The 17,500-nt window shown below is 43.4% G+C and overlaps 1 protein-coding gene across 1 annotated transcript in view; it reads left to right on the top strand.

The window, feature by feature from the left end:
* The window catches only part of LOC308326273 (semaphorin-6B-like), a gene marked incomplete at its 3' end in the record, with an annotated part of 32,228 nt that overhangs the window by 3,763 nt on the left and 10,965 nt on the right, over window positions 1-17,500 (top strand). Inside the window, 11 exon segments of the mRNA XM_080779080.1 lie at window positions 78-138; window positions 265-327; window positions 2,690-2,788; window positions 3,677-3,767; window positions 7,310-7,429; window positions 10,868-10,950; window positions 10,953-10,958; window positions 11,893-12,110; window positions 14,113-14,244; window positions 14,923-15,072; window positions 16,210-16,389. Coding sequence (XP_080635206.1) covers window positions 78-138; window positions 265-327; window positions 2,690-2,788; window positions 3,677-3,767; window positions 7,310-7,429; window positions 10,868-10,950; window positions 10,953-10,958; window positions 11,893-12,110; window positions 14,113-14,244; window positions 14,923-15,072; window positions 16,210-16,389 — 1,203 coding nt within the window.

A 17,500-nucleotide genomic window follows, 5' to 3' on the forward strand; every position in this document is an offset into this window, starting at 1 on the left:
GTGTGTGTGTGTGTGCATGCTGTAATGTAGTGTACTATAGCTGTTGTCATGGTAACGTCATGATTGATGTGTTACAGAGATGATCTGTACAGAGTGGAGCTGGACAACACCATAGGAGACGAGATGTTCTTCAGCAAGGTGAGACCTGTCTTTCTGCCTGCCTACCTGCCTGTGTCTCTATATAGTACACACACACACACACACACACAAAGCTGATGTATAGCTGTGCTCACGGTCATGTCATTGTCATCATTGCTTTGGCAGAAGCGGACGTGGGAATCCAATAAGAATGACATCCGAGTGTGCAGAATGAAGGGCAAACATGAGGTCAGTTCACACTTTAATGTACACACGCGCACACACACACACACAGACACACACCGACACAGACGCACACAAACACACACACACACACACACGCACGCAGACACACACAGACACAGACGCAAACAAACACGCACGCACACACACACACACACGTATTATGACATTTTTCAGTGGTGATTGTGGCTTCAATGGAGGCAAAACATCACCTGCTTGTAAAAACCATACTTGTGTGAAGTGAGGGGCATCTGCTAATGTTTGTTTAAGTTTAAAGTGCTGTAAACAAGAATTAAAAGTCCATAGACTTGGTTGCCATTAGGCGTAATTTCAAAGGATAGACGTTGGAGGGGCTACCCGGGCTATAGCGCCCCTCAAAGTAAACTATGGACATCAGTTTCTATACAGACCATAAATTAAGCCTATTTTGCAGCCATGTCAAAACCGCCCATCATTCTATATATATATACGGTCAGAATTAGCGTCCTCACCTTCGTCTTCAATGTTTATGTTTACACAAACACTCAAAACTGGACATTCATTGTCAATGGCATTTAATGTTTTTGTTAGGACAAAGTGTGTGTGCACACCAAAAGCTGGACATGGGAGGGGTTATATCTATCGCCCTTCAAAAAAAAAACGTGATGTCAAACAAGTCTATGAAGCCATCTATGAAAGCAATGAAAACGTTTCATCTGCAACACAGTTGTATGCAGTATGCAGTGGGGGTCCCTGCTTGATCATCTCTCTCCAGGGGGTCCTTAGCCATTGAAGACCCCCTGCGGCAGACGATCAATACATCCACGTCATTCCGCTGATGTATCTGCCACCCCTGCCACCCATAAGAACACCAGGGACAGAGTCTTCTTCAGCACATTGTTATGAGAAGTCTCCTATTCTCTTCCTCCCAGCGCGCCCCATCGATTTCATCCTGACGAATGGCCATGACAAGCCTTTAGCGAGCCACATATCCATACATAAAGCTTTATTGATCTGAAGTGGAGAAACACAAGCATTGTTGGACCATCGCCTCTTTCCAATGTTTTGTTTTGGCAGGCTTTTCTGATCTGGTCTGCGTCTATTCACGTGGCGGCCATTTTGCTATTAAGTTAAAGGGTAAGACCACTTTTTTTTTCGGTTTGGGTTGTGTAGTTACTTTGCCATGATGCAACTCCAAATGTGGACAAGAAATAAAAAATTACCCCTCCAGTGATTAGAAATTGATAATTCAAAACATGCTCCTCATTGACTTACATTGTAGCTAAAACAGCTCTCAAAGTCACTATTTTAGTACGTAAACAAACACAAACAATGTTGATTCAGACAATATGGAGCATCACCAAAACTCATGTAGTTTTATTTTTTCATAAAAATGTTAGATTCCTGTTGATTTTACTATTTGAAGATCTGGATACGGATCCAGTCCGGGTTTTCTTCCCAATAAAATGGACAAATCAACAGGAAGATACTGTAACATTTTTATGAAAAAATAAAACTACATAAGTTTTGGTGATGCTCTATATTGTCTGAATCAACATTGTTTGTGTTTGTTTACGTACTAAAAGAGTGACTTTGAGAGCTATTTTAGCTACAATGTAAGTCAATGAGGAGCATATTTTGAATTATCCATTTCTAATCACTGGAACAGTTATTTTTTATTTCTTGTCTACATTTGGAGTTGCATCATGGCAAAGTAACTACACAACCCAAACCTCAAAAAAAGTGGTCTTACCCTTTAATGAATATTTGCCGGTCATCTCGACCGCAAAATTTGACATGAGAGCCAAATGTTATGTGAGTATCCGTTGGCCAGATCACTGTTGAATAGAATACTTCAAAGGCATATCACAGATGAAAGGAGTGTGTGTGTGTGTGTGTGTGTGTGTGTGTGTGTGTGTGTGTGTGTGTGTGTGTGTGTGTGTGTGTGTGTGTGTGTGTGTGTGTGTGTGTGTGTGTGTGTGTGTGTGTGTGTGTGTGTGTGTGTGTGTGCGTGTGCGTGTGCGTGTGCGTGCGAACAATGGGTGAATGTAATGCACAATCTATGTAAAGCGCTTTGGATAAAATCGATTTATAAATGCACCATTTTCCATTTATAACCACAATGAAAAGTATTGACAAGAGCTTGTGACAAAATAATCAGAATCAATGTCACATCACAGGTTCACATGGTATACCACAAAGACCTGGGTGATATTAGCAAATAATGTTGTGTAACTTGTGTAAGTCTTTGATTCACAGCAGTGTAAATAAGCAGTCTTCTCTAGCAGCGCCGGGACCTTGTGCTTGTATTGTTGTCGTCCTCCTCTTCTAATCCTCTGTGCGTCAGAGCTGACGTTTTGGGGTTGATTTGTTTTGTTTTGGTTCGTAGGGAGAATGTCGAAACTTCATCAAGGTCTTACTGAGCCAGCACGACGGCCTGTTTGTCTGCGGAACCAACGCCTTCAACCCCCTGTGTGCCAACTACACTGTGGGTATACCTGTCTGTCTGTCTGTCTGTCTGTCTGTCTGTCTGTCTGTCTGTCTGTCTGTCTGATGAAAAAGAAGAAAAAAACAGCAACAACAAAACATTGAGTCATGAGGCGTCTGACACACCTGCAGACAGCTGTCTCCTCGGTGTCTCCCGTGTCACATGGTTTTGACGAGACAACCTTGTTCCCTGCTTGCTCCATGGGGAGGGCAGAAGACAGCCAGGGAGCAAGCTTGTCTCGTCAAACCACGTGACTCCCAGCTGCTGTATTTTATATGTGTCAGGCGCCTTAAAAAATCCCCTTTCAAACTCATACAGAGAGAGAGAAAGGTACACATTTCCCAAAGAGTAAGAATTAATGCAGTATTGACTGAAATTCTCAGAAATGCTTAGAAAACCACCTTCACACATTGGATTTCTTTCCGTTGGAGAGTTATTGTAAAAAAGTTATCATTAACTTGTGAGACAAAACAAAAGTAAACGTAATCATTCGGGTAACCAGTCAGAAACTATACTATGTGAGCACAGTTGATTTCAACCATATTATAGTCCTCTGTTAAACACATCACCATCCTCTAGTTTTAGAACCGCAGGCAAAGAGTTGCAAAGGTTTGCCCTTTTACTGAGAAGGCAGACTGTCCTGTCTGTCCCTACTGACTTCTTACACTTGGGAACAACAGCGCACTCACCATTTTGTTGAGGCTCGTGTAGTTGCTCTACCAGAGCCCTAAGTCTGTGAAACATGAGGTGAAACAGAGGTGAAACATGATTATGTAAATAAAAAAAATGATAGTAGAAAAGGTCAAAAAAAGGATGTATTTTCTTAAAATACCACAACGGTGCTCATCTCATCTCTTACACAACCCTGTGCCTGTGTTGTCTTTGCAGAGGGACACCCTGGAGATGGTGTCGGAGCCGGTCAGTGGCATGGCACGATGCCCGTACGACCCACGGCACGCCAACGTGGCTCTGTTCGCAGGTGGGACGGTTTTACTTATAGGCCCTCATTTATCAATCGAGTGTAAAATCTGCCACAGATTCGAGTGCAGGTTTCGTAGTACACCCACGTCGCCACGGCATTTATAAAGTGATCGCAAACAGCTGATCCTTCCATAATTTCGTTCTGACGTTAATAAATGTGACGGCTGAAATCTATCTGGCACGCCCTATGAAATCAAGCCTCGCCCTCGTTTTTGCGACTGAACACATGAATTACGACCTGTGGGAACCATGGAAACAAGTTTTTACTATGGAAAAAAGGTTTCTCCCGTGCCTTGCCCGCCTCACGCACCTCTCTCTCACACACACACACACACACACACACACACACACACACGCAGAAGCACACGCAACTTGCAAGCCCACTGGTGTCTTGTTAAATAAAGAACGAACACCTGCATGAATTAAATAAAGTTGTAGGCCTACCCTGTCTGTTTTCCTCTCACCTCGCTTGCTTTGCTGTCATGTCCACGCATGCACGCATATACATGACACATCGACATCGCATCGCCATGAATGGAATTAGTTTTTGTAGGCTGGCCTATATTAATTTTACCCATTCGTGCGCAGTGCACGGCGAAGGCGTGATACTGCGCACTGCTGTGATATTAAAGTCCTGTGGGTGACATGCCTGCATGAGAGATAGGCTATCATGTCGTCAAGGCAGCTCACAATCAACGTTTATGTAGTGATTTGATCATTGATGAACGAATCATAAACATATGGATGAAGGCTTGCCGCTTGCGCTGGTATGTGTTGGCGACGCACGCCGCGGTCCCGTCCTCCCGACTCTCCCGAGCCCCGAAAATGATCTCGCTTTTATCTGAACTGTCAAAACTGTCTAAGCACTTATAAATGGTGAATGATTAAGCCCCTTACGCCTATAGCCTGCTAGTACTTACTACAAATAGGCAAGCTGTATTGTATGCTTGTCATTGTCACTTGGAAATAAAGGCGTGCAGTCCATTCATGCCTTTAAAAAAATAATAATATCATAATCGCATATGCCGCATCACCGCGCGTCCGCATGCGCTCCAAAATCATCTCACAAGTGCGCTCGCATAACAAGTGTTTGATTAAGCACAAACTAATACATTGTAAACATGTTATATTGTTTTTAATTGCGCGATTTTAATTACTTGTAAAGTTGGAAATCTCTCTTTTGTTTTTTACATACACATACCGTTTTATATTAACATTTTAGGAGTGAAAACATATGTTTAGATGCCTGTGACAGTGTCAGCAGTTCAGACAAGGCTGCTCCGCTTGTGTAAGACAGAAAAAAAATGCGTACGCCAGCTGAGGAGCAACCGTGGATTTTCAACGTTGTCACGTTCAATTTCAAGCGTTGGCGGAAATGGTAAATGTCAAAAATGTCGGCAATTTCGGCGTGCACCCATATTTTGGCGTACGCACGGTTGATAAATGAGGGCCATAATGTCTATATCAGCCCTGGTTTTATATAATGGTGTCTATATCAGCCCTGGTTTTACTTATAATGTCTATATCAGCCCTGGTTTTACTTATAATGTCTATATCAGCCCTGGTTTTACTTATAATGTCTATATCAGCCCTGGTTTTACTTATAATGGTGTCTATATCAGCCCTGGTTTTACTTATAATGTCTATATCAGCCCTGGTTTTATATAATGGTGTCGATATCAGCCCTGGTTTTACTTATAATGTCTATATCAGCCCTGGTTTTACTTATAATGTCTATATCAGCCCTGGTTTTACTTATAATGTCTATATCAGCCCTGGTTTTACTTATAATGTCTATATCAGCCCTGGTTTTACTTATAATGTCTATATCAACCCTGGTTTTACTTATGGTGTCTATTTTATTTTTATATTTAACCAGTAAAATCACATTGAGACCATAGTCTCTTTTACAAGTGTGCACTGGCCAAGAGAAGAGGCAAATAAATGTTACACAGCTCTGCCAGTAACAACAAATAGAGGACATGACAAGACAAACGTATGACATCCGTAATACCAAAAACCTACTACCAGGGAGGCTCAGAGAGAGTCTAAATAGCTAACCAAGTACAGACAAAAAAAAGATTAATAAGAACATCAAGAAACTACTAAGCTAATATAAAACTAAGAACACAGTGTCTATATAAGCCCTGGTTTTACTTATTATGATGTCCATATTAGTTGCTGCGAGAGTGAGGTCTATAGTCAACACTAACTCGGGATTCCTGGATCGCTGCCCTCCACATATTTCCTATCCAACATCAGGTTCTTGAGCTCTGCAGTGTGTCGCGTCGCAGCACCGTCTACATTAGGTGTCTTCCCCCTCCTGGCTTTGCCCTGGGTTGGCTCCCATAGGGTCAATTTACTTGCCTCAAGTTCTGGGTGTCATTTCAACCCTGGTTTTACTGATATGTCTATATCAGCCCTGGTTTTACTTATAATGATGTCTACATGGACGGCCATTCCTTAGCCCTGGTTTTACTTACGTATACTAGAGTGCACGGTGCCTGTTGGGCACTGGCCCAAATATGGAGTCTATGCAGATGTCAGAACATCATGTGATGTCGGAACAGGTCAGCTCCATATATGGAGATATAGGGCTGATCAGGGCCAGAGAGGGCAGATGCTTGATTGATTGATTGATTGAAGTATTTATTAACAGATTAGGGATTTACAGTACATTTCCTGTGCAACTCAATACAAAACTGTTAACTGTGGACGACACCCTCTCGTTGCTTAAAGATGGAGTGCCGTGATGTTTTTCCACCCAAAATATGATCATCAGGTCTTATTGTTATATAAGGAAGTATCATATTTTCAAAAAAGTGTACAGTATTTGTTAAAATGTTGTTTTTCTGTGGGCACGCCCCACCAGTTCATTAAGTATGCCTGGTTTGCCTGGTGGGTGGTGATGGGTGGTGATCCACCCACAGCTGTAGTGTGACTATATTACTGTTTATTTAATTGGCCAGTTTGACTGTCAAGGGTTCAGCCTCCAGGAAGAAACCCTAAATACAAAGTTAATATACCATTGCACATACAAACGACTCCAGGGTGTCTAATGAAGTACTGTCACCTCATAGACACATGAAAAACTGGAAAAATACAAAAATTGCGGCACCTCTTTAAGTCTAGCCTAGTCTATTAAGAATAAATCCATTATACATTCAACCTTCAAAACAAAACTGACAACAAAAGTCCAGTTGTCAGGCCTTCTGAGCAGATACACGCACGCACGCACGTGCGCCCACACACACGCACACACAAACAAACTCTCATGTGTCTCCTTGGGTTTACCTTTACCAGTCATTGTACATTCAGAGCTCTCACTGCAACGTATTGCTTGTTCGCTTTTAATCTCCCTGACCTTGTGCTATCTCTCCATCTGTGTCTTCTCTTCTTCATGACTCTGTCTCTCTCTCTTCCTTCTGTCTGTCTGTCTGTCTGTCTGTCTGTCATTATCCCTCTTTCACTTCCCCTGCCTCTCTCTCTCTCTCTCTCTCTCTCTCTCTCTCTCTCTCTCTCTCTCTCTCTCTCTCTCAGATGGCAGTCTCTTTACGGGCACAGTGACAGACTTCCTGGCCATCGATGCAGTGATCTATCGCAGCCTGGGCGACAGCCCCGCCCTGCGCACCGTCAAACACGACTCCAAGTGGTTCCGAGGTAGGTTGAGAACGCTGCACGCCACGCACCGCTGAAGAATGGGTTAATCCCATGAGAAATGCAGCTTCTCTTGCATGGCTGACGGTTCGCAAGTCAAGAGTCAACTTTGCTGAATTCCAATACCCCAAATCTCGGCCAATCGCTCACTCACACTCAGTCACTCTGTGTGTTGCGGTGAAATTGGTGACCTGCTGAAATATGTCACAATCGTGTAGACAATCATATGACGTCAGTTAGCTCTGGTCCATAGCCTTCTACTGCTTCTACGATTCTGCCAGGGCAGAATCGTAGAAGCAGTAGAAGGCTATGGACCAGAGCTAAACGTCAGTCTCAGAACGTAAATCATTGTTGTTTGTTCATAAGCAGAGCAGAATTTTGGGTAAGTATTTAAAGACTATAAGTTATGTGAAGTCCGCAAGATGGTCACATGTTTTGGCAGGTCACACATTTCACCCTAACACCACCATGCTATGGTGGAGTGAACGAGTGTAACTGAGCGAGTGGCAGAGATTGTGTGTATTGGAATTTGGACACATCGCAGGTTTACAGGGGAAAAGTAGTGCTGTTTATTTCTTTTTTATGTTTTGTGTTTCTTTTCCATGAGAGGATAGAGGTAGTGAGTGAGTCAAAGATACAGGATAAACAGGTCCTGTTTACTTACCCAAATCTTGACATTTCGCTTAGACGAGGCGTTCGGATAAATATAAATGTGATGCTTCTGTGCGACGCCGTTAGTTCACAAAGAAACACAGAACGTTTCTTCCTGACAAGCAACGACATAGTGACTTCCACTGCTCTGCTGTAGTACTAATGACTACAGGCACTATAACAAGCTCAGTGTCCATTTAACTGTGGAGTCTCTGAATCCAGCTCAGTGAATCCCCTCTCTGCCCTCTCTCTCTCTCTGTCTTCTTACCTCTCTCTCCCCCCATATCCATGTCCAAAGCAGTGCAGAATAATGGCTTACATTTTCTAATAAGCATATGACACATTTTTTGGGAAAAGCTGGTTTTCGTGATGAGGTGTGCGTGTCATTGACACGGTGGCTCCACTAGAAGTGGGGCATACAGTATAATATACAGTATGTTTCACACAGAACAGAGAGATGTATTGAGGTTAGCTATAGTGCAGCTTCAGCCTATAGGTGGGGTAGCTAAAAGAGCGTCGCAGTCCCGCCCCCTTTCAGAACGACGAGTGGCCCAGGAAATGATTCTCCATTCATTTTCTCCATAGGCCTTTCAAAAAGTATTTAATTAAAGACGGTTACGCCGCGGACAAAGCCAACTCGGATCGTGACAAATCATGACAACAAACACAATATTTTGGGCCGATCAAATAATTAGAAAGAAGAAAATAAAGGCAGGATACAACACTATTTGTTTTGTTTTTCTTCTTACTAATTATTTGATCGGCCCAAAACATTGTAATTATTGTCATGATTTGTCACGATCCGAGTTGGCTTTGTCCGCGGCGTAACGGTCTTTAAATAAATACTTTTTGAAAAGCCCATGGAGAATCATTTCCTGGGCCACTCGTCGTTCTGAAAGGGGGCGGGACTGCGACGCTCTATAGCTAACCTCGTTAACAGTAGGCTATCACACAGAGTGATGTATTGAGGTTATCTAGTGCAGCTCCAGCCTATAGGGGGTAGCTAATAGCTATACGTGTTAACAGCAGCACACAGAGTGATGGGTTAACTAGAGCAGCTCCAGTCTATAGGTGGGGTAGCTATACGTGTTAACCGCCGTCGTAAACTAAACCGGACATGAATGTTTAATGGTTTAAAACCCCCGGTGGATCGCCTTGAAGCCATATCAATGTGATTGTTTCTAATACACACACAGCACAGTGTGTTGGGCTGCGTGCGTGCATGCGGTGGGGCAGCTGTGGCCGAACGGTTTGTGGAGCGGTCTTGATATCGGAAAGGTCGCTATAGTTCGTATCCCCGGACCGGCACGTTAAAATTACCACCGCTGAAGTGCCCTTGAGCAAGGCATTGAACCCCTACCATGAAATGTTCTATGAGCAGGGTGTGGCTGTAAACAAGCATCTCTAGTTTAGTCCACTTCCCTGGGTAAACAAAGAACTTTGCTTTGCTTTGCGTGAGTGCGTGAGTACGTGCGTGTGAGCAGCCGATGACCTCGCGCGTCGATGCCGTGTTGGTTAGTCGTAATCAGTGGCATAAAGTAGCTAACTTTAAGTACTGTACTTTAGTACAATTTTGAGGTATTTGTACTTTACTTGATTGTTTCCAATTTCCAATACTTCTACTTCTAGTCAAATATTGCACTTTTACTAAACTTTAGTTACTAGTTACTTCGATTGCTATTACAAAATAAACATACATTAACCACTTATACACAAAATATGGTTCTACATTTTAAAACTTGTGCAATTGGACAATTGTAGTTGTGTACTTCTACAGAATTTAAATTTGAATTATTTTACTTGTAATAACGGAATATTTCTACATTGCCGTATTGATACATGTGAAACGTGTGAGTACTATTCTGATATAGTAATACAGGAACAGGTTATGATCATCATCATAATACACCCCCTTTGTAAATTGCACTGTATGCACGTTTATCTCTGCATGCAGGAGAGGAGTGTTGAGGGAGGAGGACGGTTCTCCTCTCCAGCTATAGGGAAGGAGACCTTGCACCAAATGAAGGATTCTCAGTATCTCGGGGGTCTTGTTCACGTGAGGGGTGTGTGTGTGTGTGTGTGTGTGTGGGGGGGGGGGGGGGTAGATCGGCGGGAGAATGGGAGCAGTAGGAGCGGTGTACTGCAGCGTTGTGCTGTACTGCACTGTTGTGATGAAATGAGAGGCAGAGCCATATCATATACGCTGTTCCTGCTCAGTCATGACCCACAGAATACGATCCCATGGATACAAGCAGCCACAATGATCACAATGAGTACTGGTTGGTTATAGGACACAAATCTACACTATAGCTGAATATAGGAGGGGCTAGCGGCCCTCGAAATTACAAAAATACAAAAACAACGCGTGTGTGTGTGTGTGTGTGTGTGTGTGTGTGTGTGTGTGTGTGTGTGTGTGTGTGTGTGTGTGAATGGGTGAATGTAATGCACAATCTATGTAAAGCGCCTTGGATAAAGGCGCTATACTAAATGCACCATTTACCATTTACTTTGTCAGTGCAGTGCAGTGATGGTTGTTATGTCATGTTGTTGTATTTTCAGAGCCCTACTATATGGTGGTTATGTCATGTTATTATGTATTTCCAGAGCCCTACTATATGGTGGTTATGTCATGTTATTATGTATTTCCAGAGCCCTACTATATGGTTGTTATGTCATGTTGTCATTATGTATTTCCAGAGCCCTACTATATGGTTGTTATGTCATGTTATTATGTATTTCCAGAGCCCTACTATATGGTGGTTATGTCATGTTTTCATTATGTATTTCCAGAGCCCTACTTCGTCAGCGCAGTGGAGTGGGGAGCTCACATCTACTTCTTCTTCAGAGAGATGGCCATGGAGTTCCATCACCTGGGGAGAAAGTACTGTCTGTCTGTCTGTCTGTCTGTCTGTCTGTCTGTCTGTCTGTCTGTCTGTCTGCCTGCATACAGTTGCCTTCATTCGTTTTTAATTTAACATTTTTTTGTACTTTTTCTCCAAAGCAATTAAAATGTTACCAGACGTTCATGAATGAATGAGTGAACGTGGGCTAAACATCTTTGCATTGGTTCATTCATAAAAGCATGTCACTCAGCAATCAATCCTCTTTACAGGAACTAATTAAGATAGATCTTTCTAATCAATCCATGCAGTTATAGACATAAATAGTTTCATGAATAACCACTCAATTATATTTAGGCTGTCAGATTATATATTTTAAACCGTGGTACGCAAACGTGTTCATCTCAAGCTTGGTTACCCTTGCTTAGGGTTAGTATAAGCAAGCACAGAACAACGAAGGTTTGCTTTGGCCATCTTGGTTGAAGAAGAGCTTTCGCCATCTGTGTTTAGGGTGACCAGATGTCCCTCTTTGCGTGGGACAGTCCCTCATTTCCAAGACTTTTCAGGCCTCCAACAAATTGAGACCCTGTCCCACATTGTGACTGGTGACAGGCAATTGCATCAGTGTTCAAAAAATGCCCTAATAGTTAGTCCCCTAATAGCTGGCCTTCTGTTGTAAAGCTCTGTCGTTGTCTCTTCCTGCAAAATGTGTTTTTATAAGCCTGTTGAAATAGCATAAAAATAAAGCATGATTTTAAAACAAAATGTGAGACACCAGAGGAGTTTATAAATGAGGCCTATGGTCGAATATGACATCAAAGTAGTAAGTTGCTAACCCGGTACTCCAGTATCGCTTGCGCGGGACAAGTGGGATGTGGGGGACGGGGTGTCCCCCCATCCCACTTGTCCCACACAAGCGATACTTCTGTCCCTCAAATGAACAGTTTGGATCTGGTCCCCCTATCCGTGCTGCAGGTGATGGTGTCCCGCGTGGCCCGCGTGTGCAAGGCGGACCTGGGCGGCTCCCAGCGGGTTCTGGAGAAGCAGTGGACGTCCTTCCTGAAGGCCCGTCTCAACTGCTCCGTCCCCGGAGACTCTCACTTCTACTTCAACCTGCTGCACGCCACCAGCCCCGTCATCCACATGCAGGGGAGAGACGTGATCCTGGGCCTGTTCTCCACCCCGCCCAACAGGTACCGTACGACCCACACACCTCACACACACACACACACACACTCACACGCACACACACACACACACACACACACACACACACGCCCAACCAACAGGTACCGTATGACCCACACGCACACACGCACACATGCACACACTCACACGCACACACACACACACACACGCCCAACCAACAGGTACCATATGACCAGTGTTGGGACGTAACGCATTACAAGTAACGCGTTATTGTGACGTTATTTTCGGCAGTAACTCGTACTGTATCGCATTGTTGTTTTTTTTATTCAGTAACTCAGTTATACCCGTTACTACCTGGTGCGTACTTTGAGTGTGTGCGTGTGTGTGTGAGGGGGGGGGGGGGGGGGGCCTGTGACGTGCGGCGAACACGCGCCGTGGGTGTGTTTGTGTTTACTGTCGCAGACGTGTTTCACCAAATGGATTATTTCTCTGTATTTTCTTTGTCGAGCTAGCACAAAGAGAGAGGCTGCGTGCGTGTGTAATAATCAAACCAATTAAGTAATTGTCTGGTATTTGTCTTACTTTAATGTTTATGAAACGTTTATGAATCCAGACTCAAATTAGTATTGCCACCACCACCAATTGTCGTTGTTGTTTTATTTGGAACCCCATTAGCTAATATCTTAGTATAGCAAACGACATGAGATATTTCTTTAATTTATTTTTAAAATCTGATGTACTTGTTGCCTGTCTGATTTGTGATGGAGGACTATCATTGCTTTCATTGCTAGTCTGTGTATCACTGTGTGTTGCATTGCATTCGTTTTTTGAGATGGGAAACGTAAAGAAAGAGACCTTATGAATGCCTGGTATTGTAGGTCTGTTCATCAGAGCTGAACTTCAGCCTGTAAATACAGGACAGCCGGGACTGTAGATGAAATAATTAGGGGTGCACGATTATATGAAATTATGACCGATATCCAATCTCCGATTATTTGCAGGGTCATATTTTGCCGATACCGATTCTGACCGATATTATACCGAGAGGACCACAATGGAAACAAGCATACAGGCCCAAAGCTTATGTTAATGAAGTATTCAATCAATAAAAATGACATATTTGACGTGGCTTTTGTTCTAGACTGGAGGTACTAGAAACCTTTGATTTATGTTGAACTCATTAATGCATTTTTTTACATTTTTCATTTGAAAAGTGTTCTGCTGGTGAAAACTGATGAAATAAACTGTATTATTTTGAGACGATATGGCATTTTTATGGCCAATATTTCCAATTATGCTACCGATTATATCGTGCATCCCTAGAAATAATGCCTCTGACAAAAGACAAGAAAATATGAAGTCCAATGATCAGTCAGAGCAGCTACTGTGCACATGGCGTTCACCGGAGCAGTGGAACCCCCATGTTGTGTTTATTTTATATTTATTTATTTATTTTGTATTTCTTTTTTTTATTTGACAGGGACAAAGCTCATTAATCAACATGTCAGTTTTCACCTCAATGTAAATAAGCCAGAGTTAGCCAAAGCTAAATTTCATCTGTAGTCCCTGGGCAAGCTCTTAAAAAATGAATGATAAAAGAAAGATAGAGTGAATAGTGTGCCAGCACACAACACCATGCGTTGATGCCATGTGTGCATACAGTATGTGCAAGCACCCAACACTATATCCATACAAAAACACAATACAGGAACAGATCAACATGGTACATGGGACAGAACAACTGCAAAGTGAAGTGAAAAATTACACCGGTGATGAATACTAAATACCGGTAGTGTTGTTTGTACAGTAGCCTACTACCTATGTGATGTTGTTGTTGTTTGCTATAACAATGTATTGATAGTCAAAAATATGTTGTTCCTGGAACAACATATTTTCAGATGGGGGGGTCGGCGGCCAATTTCTAATTTCATTCTGGGGCTGCTTGACATGAAATAGTTTGAGAACCACTGACACAGAAACATGGGTTTTTCATAAAACTGTCTAAATGGGTAAAATGATCCTGCTCTCTGTGTGTCTCCCATGCAGCATCCCAGGCTCCGCGGTGTGTGTGTTCGACATGCAGCAGCTGGCACACGTCTTCGAGGGACGCTTCAAGGAGCAGAAATCGCCAGAATCCATCTGGACGCCCGTACCGGACGAAGCCATCCCCAAACCCAGGTAGTGGAACCTATACCTATATATGCCCAGCTTTGAAGGTTTGTGTGAACACAAACATTGAAGACTAAAAGTGAGGACGCAAATTGTGTTTGGCCGGCGTGATTGGGTAGGAGATGTGCCATTGGTTGAGAATGAGATGATGCATGATGACGTATGATAGGAGCGCCCCTCACTTCACAGGCGTGTGATTTTATATTTCTGACTCGTACTCCTGATATGAGGGGGACTTAATTTGGGAATTAGGATATTAGGCTAACCTTTTCATAAAGCTAATGGGATATTAAGTTATTTTCATAACTAATATACAATTCAAATAGAGGCCTATGTCGTTGCTTACACTGGACATCTCTAAAGTGTTTGTGCCCAAAAGTATTTTAAGTGAAAGTGTAAAAATCACACTTGTGTGAAGTGAGGGGTGCTCTTATCATCATACATCATCTCATTCCGGCCAATCAGAATTTGCGTCCTCACAAACACGAACCTTGAAGGCGCAATGTTTGTGTTTACACAAACACTCAAAATGGTGTGTGCGTGCGTGCGTGAGTGTGTGCGTGCGGGCGTGCGTGCGTGCGTGCGTGCGCTGTTTGTAATTTGTTTGGTACCTTTGGTTGGGAATTTAGAATGTGTCTCTCTCTCTCTCTCTCTCTCTCTCTCTCTCTCTCTATGTCTCTCTACCAGGCCAGGGGGCTGTGCTGTGGAGGGCAGCCGGTTCAGTACGTCCACCACACTTCCAGACGAGGTGCTGAACTTCGTGAAGACCCACCCTCTGATGGACGACACCGTGCCCCTGCTGGGCCACCGGCCCTGGGTGGTCAAAACCATGGGCAGGTATATACTGTACCAGAGAGAGTTTAATCCATTTGGACAGTACCACGTGGTGGTCAAAACCATGGGCAGGTACATACCAGAGAGAGTTTAATGCATTTAGACAGTACCACGTGGTGGTCAAAACCATGGGCAGGTACATACCAGAGAGAGTTTAATGCATTTAGACAGTACCACGTGGTGGTCAAAACCATGGGCAGGTACATACTGTACCAGAGAGAGTTTAATGCATTTAGACAGTACGACGTGGTGGTCAAAACCATGGGCAGGTATAAACCAGAGAGAGTTTAATGCATTTAGACAGTACCACGTGGTGGTCAAAACCATGGGCAGGTACATACTGTACCAGAGAGAGTTTAATGCATTTAGACAGTACCACGTGGTGGTCAAAACCATGGGCAGGTACATACCAGAGAGAGTTTAATCCATTTGGACAGTACCACGTGTGGGAACGCCAAAACGAATCCAACCAACGGGTTGCTAGGACGTGTACACACGTACGCGTGCACACGTCCTAGCGCATTTTCATTTTTTTAGTTGGCCTCCAATGCCACCTTGCTCTTCGCGCATGTGCGTTGAATGCCTCGTATCTGCTAATCTAGGGAGCTCTCCGTGGTTTTGACCAGATGGATATACTAAGCTCTTCATTTCTGACTTCTGACCTGCCTCTCGTTCAAAATATGAATGCGAGGGATGATTCAGTGACTTTATCATAACGATAGCGAGATAAGCAAGCACAAATATGTCTCCCGTTTTTTGTCCGGAACGGAAGGGCATATGTTCCCGGCACCCCGAGCTTCTATTTTGAAAGGATTCCCGGCGCTGATGACCAAGTGAATAAGAAAAAAACAATCACAGGTTAATCTTTATTCCTTGAGCTTTCGGGCCTGTGGCTCCCCGGCTATAGTCTGTTTGGTGACGAGCTTTGAAGACATAAAGACATAAAAGCTAATAGTTGACCTATCCCCATGGATCATCTACCTCCAGGTACCAGCTAATACTATAGTTGACCTATCCCCATGGGTCATCTACCTCCAGGTACCAGCTGATACTATAGTTGACCTATCCCCATGGGTCATCTACCTCCAGGTACCAGCTAATACTATAGTTGACCTATCCCCATGGATCATCTACCTCCAGGTACCAGCTGACCACCATGGTGGTGGACACGGAGGCGGGGCCTCACAGGAACTGGACGGTGATGTTCCTGGGCTCCACGCGAGGAACCATCCTCAAGTTCCTGATGGTCCCCAACACGGACTCCGTGACGTCGCACAACAGCGTGTTCCTGGAGGAGGTGGAGGGCTTCAACCCCGAGAAGTGAGTCGTGCTCCTTCACACTGTCCTCCGTCTGCTTCCTCCCTCCTTTCACCCTTTTAGAGCTAAGGACGATCCTACAAATGTGACCAAATTGGACTGAGAGACTGCCATTGGATTTTTTTGCCATCTTTTGTTTTTTCATGTCATATCAAATTGATATATTGGTTGTTCAGTTTGACCCACCAGTTTTGGAGATATGGCTTATATAGAGTATATGTCTTGCAGAAAACAGCGAGTTGAGAAAAGAGTCTTGAAAGGTTCACTTCTGTGGTCTCTAACATTACACCTAGCTACATGTTTAAGCATTTATTTACATGTCGATTTCAGCTCTGACACTTATTTCAGACATGCTCTAGTATGTGAAGAGACTGCCTGTGCTATTAACTAATAAAAAATAAAAATAAACTGAGAGGGTCTCCTCGGGACCCTCTCAGTAGCAAAGATTTGAGTTACTGTATAAACTCGCTCTGAAAGAATATATATTCAAAGATTTCAGGCACATAGCAGACAAGCTCGTAGCGTGTAGATCTGATATTTTTCAATATAGCTAAAGTATAACACAAGAGTGGTTCCCGCACGGTTTAACATGCTTTTCATTGATTGAATACTTTATTAGTCAGAGATGTAAGTCGTAGGTTTCTTATTGATTAAAAAATCATAGAAAAGGACTATTTGACAGTCATTGGAACTCCATGTAAAGGTCCAGATCTACAAGCTGATGATGCAACACGTTGTGTTGCTTTTGGACAGGCTATTTTCACAATGTCTTTTTTTTTGCGCTGTACTCATGCGGCAAAGTAGAAAGTAAAGTAAAGAAAATATGGAAATACACAAAGGTCTCTGCCCGCCAGAGAGGTGATATAAATCATCTGCACCTGATGGCTTTTAATTCACAGCCTATGCTTTAATGACTCCCCGATGGTTCGTCAGGCTGATGTAATAATGGTGCTTCCTGCTTGATAAGCGCTAATGCTGCTGCAGTCTGTCTGTCTGTCTGTCTGTCTGTCTGTCTGTCTGTCTGTCTGTCTGTCTGTCTGTCTGTCTGTCTGTCTGTCTGTCTGTCTGTCTGTCTGTCTGTCTGTACAACGCTGGTGGATATTCATCTTGCACA

This window comes from Protomyctophum bolini, assembly GCF_963924005.1.
Source record: "Protomyctophum bolini genome assembly, chromosome: 12".
Lineage (NCBI taxonomy): Eukaryota > Metazoa > Chordata > Actinopteri > Myctophiformes > Myctophidae > Protomyctophum > Protomyctophum bolini.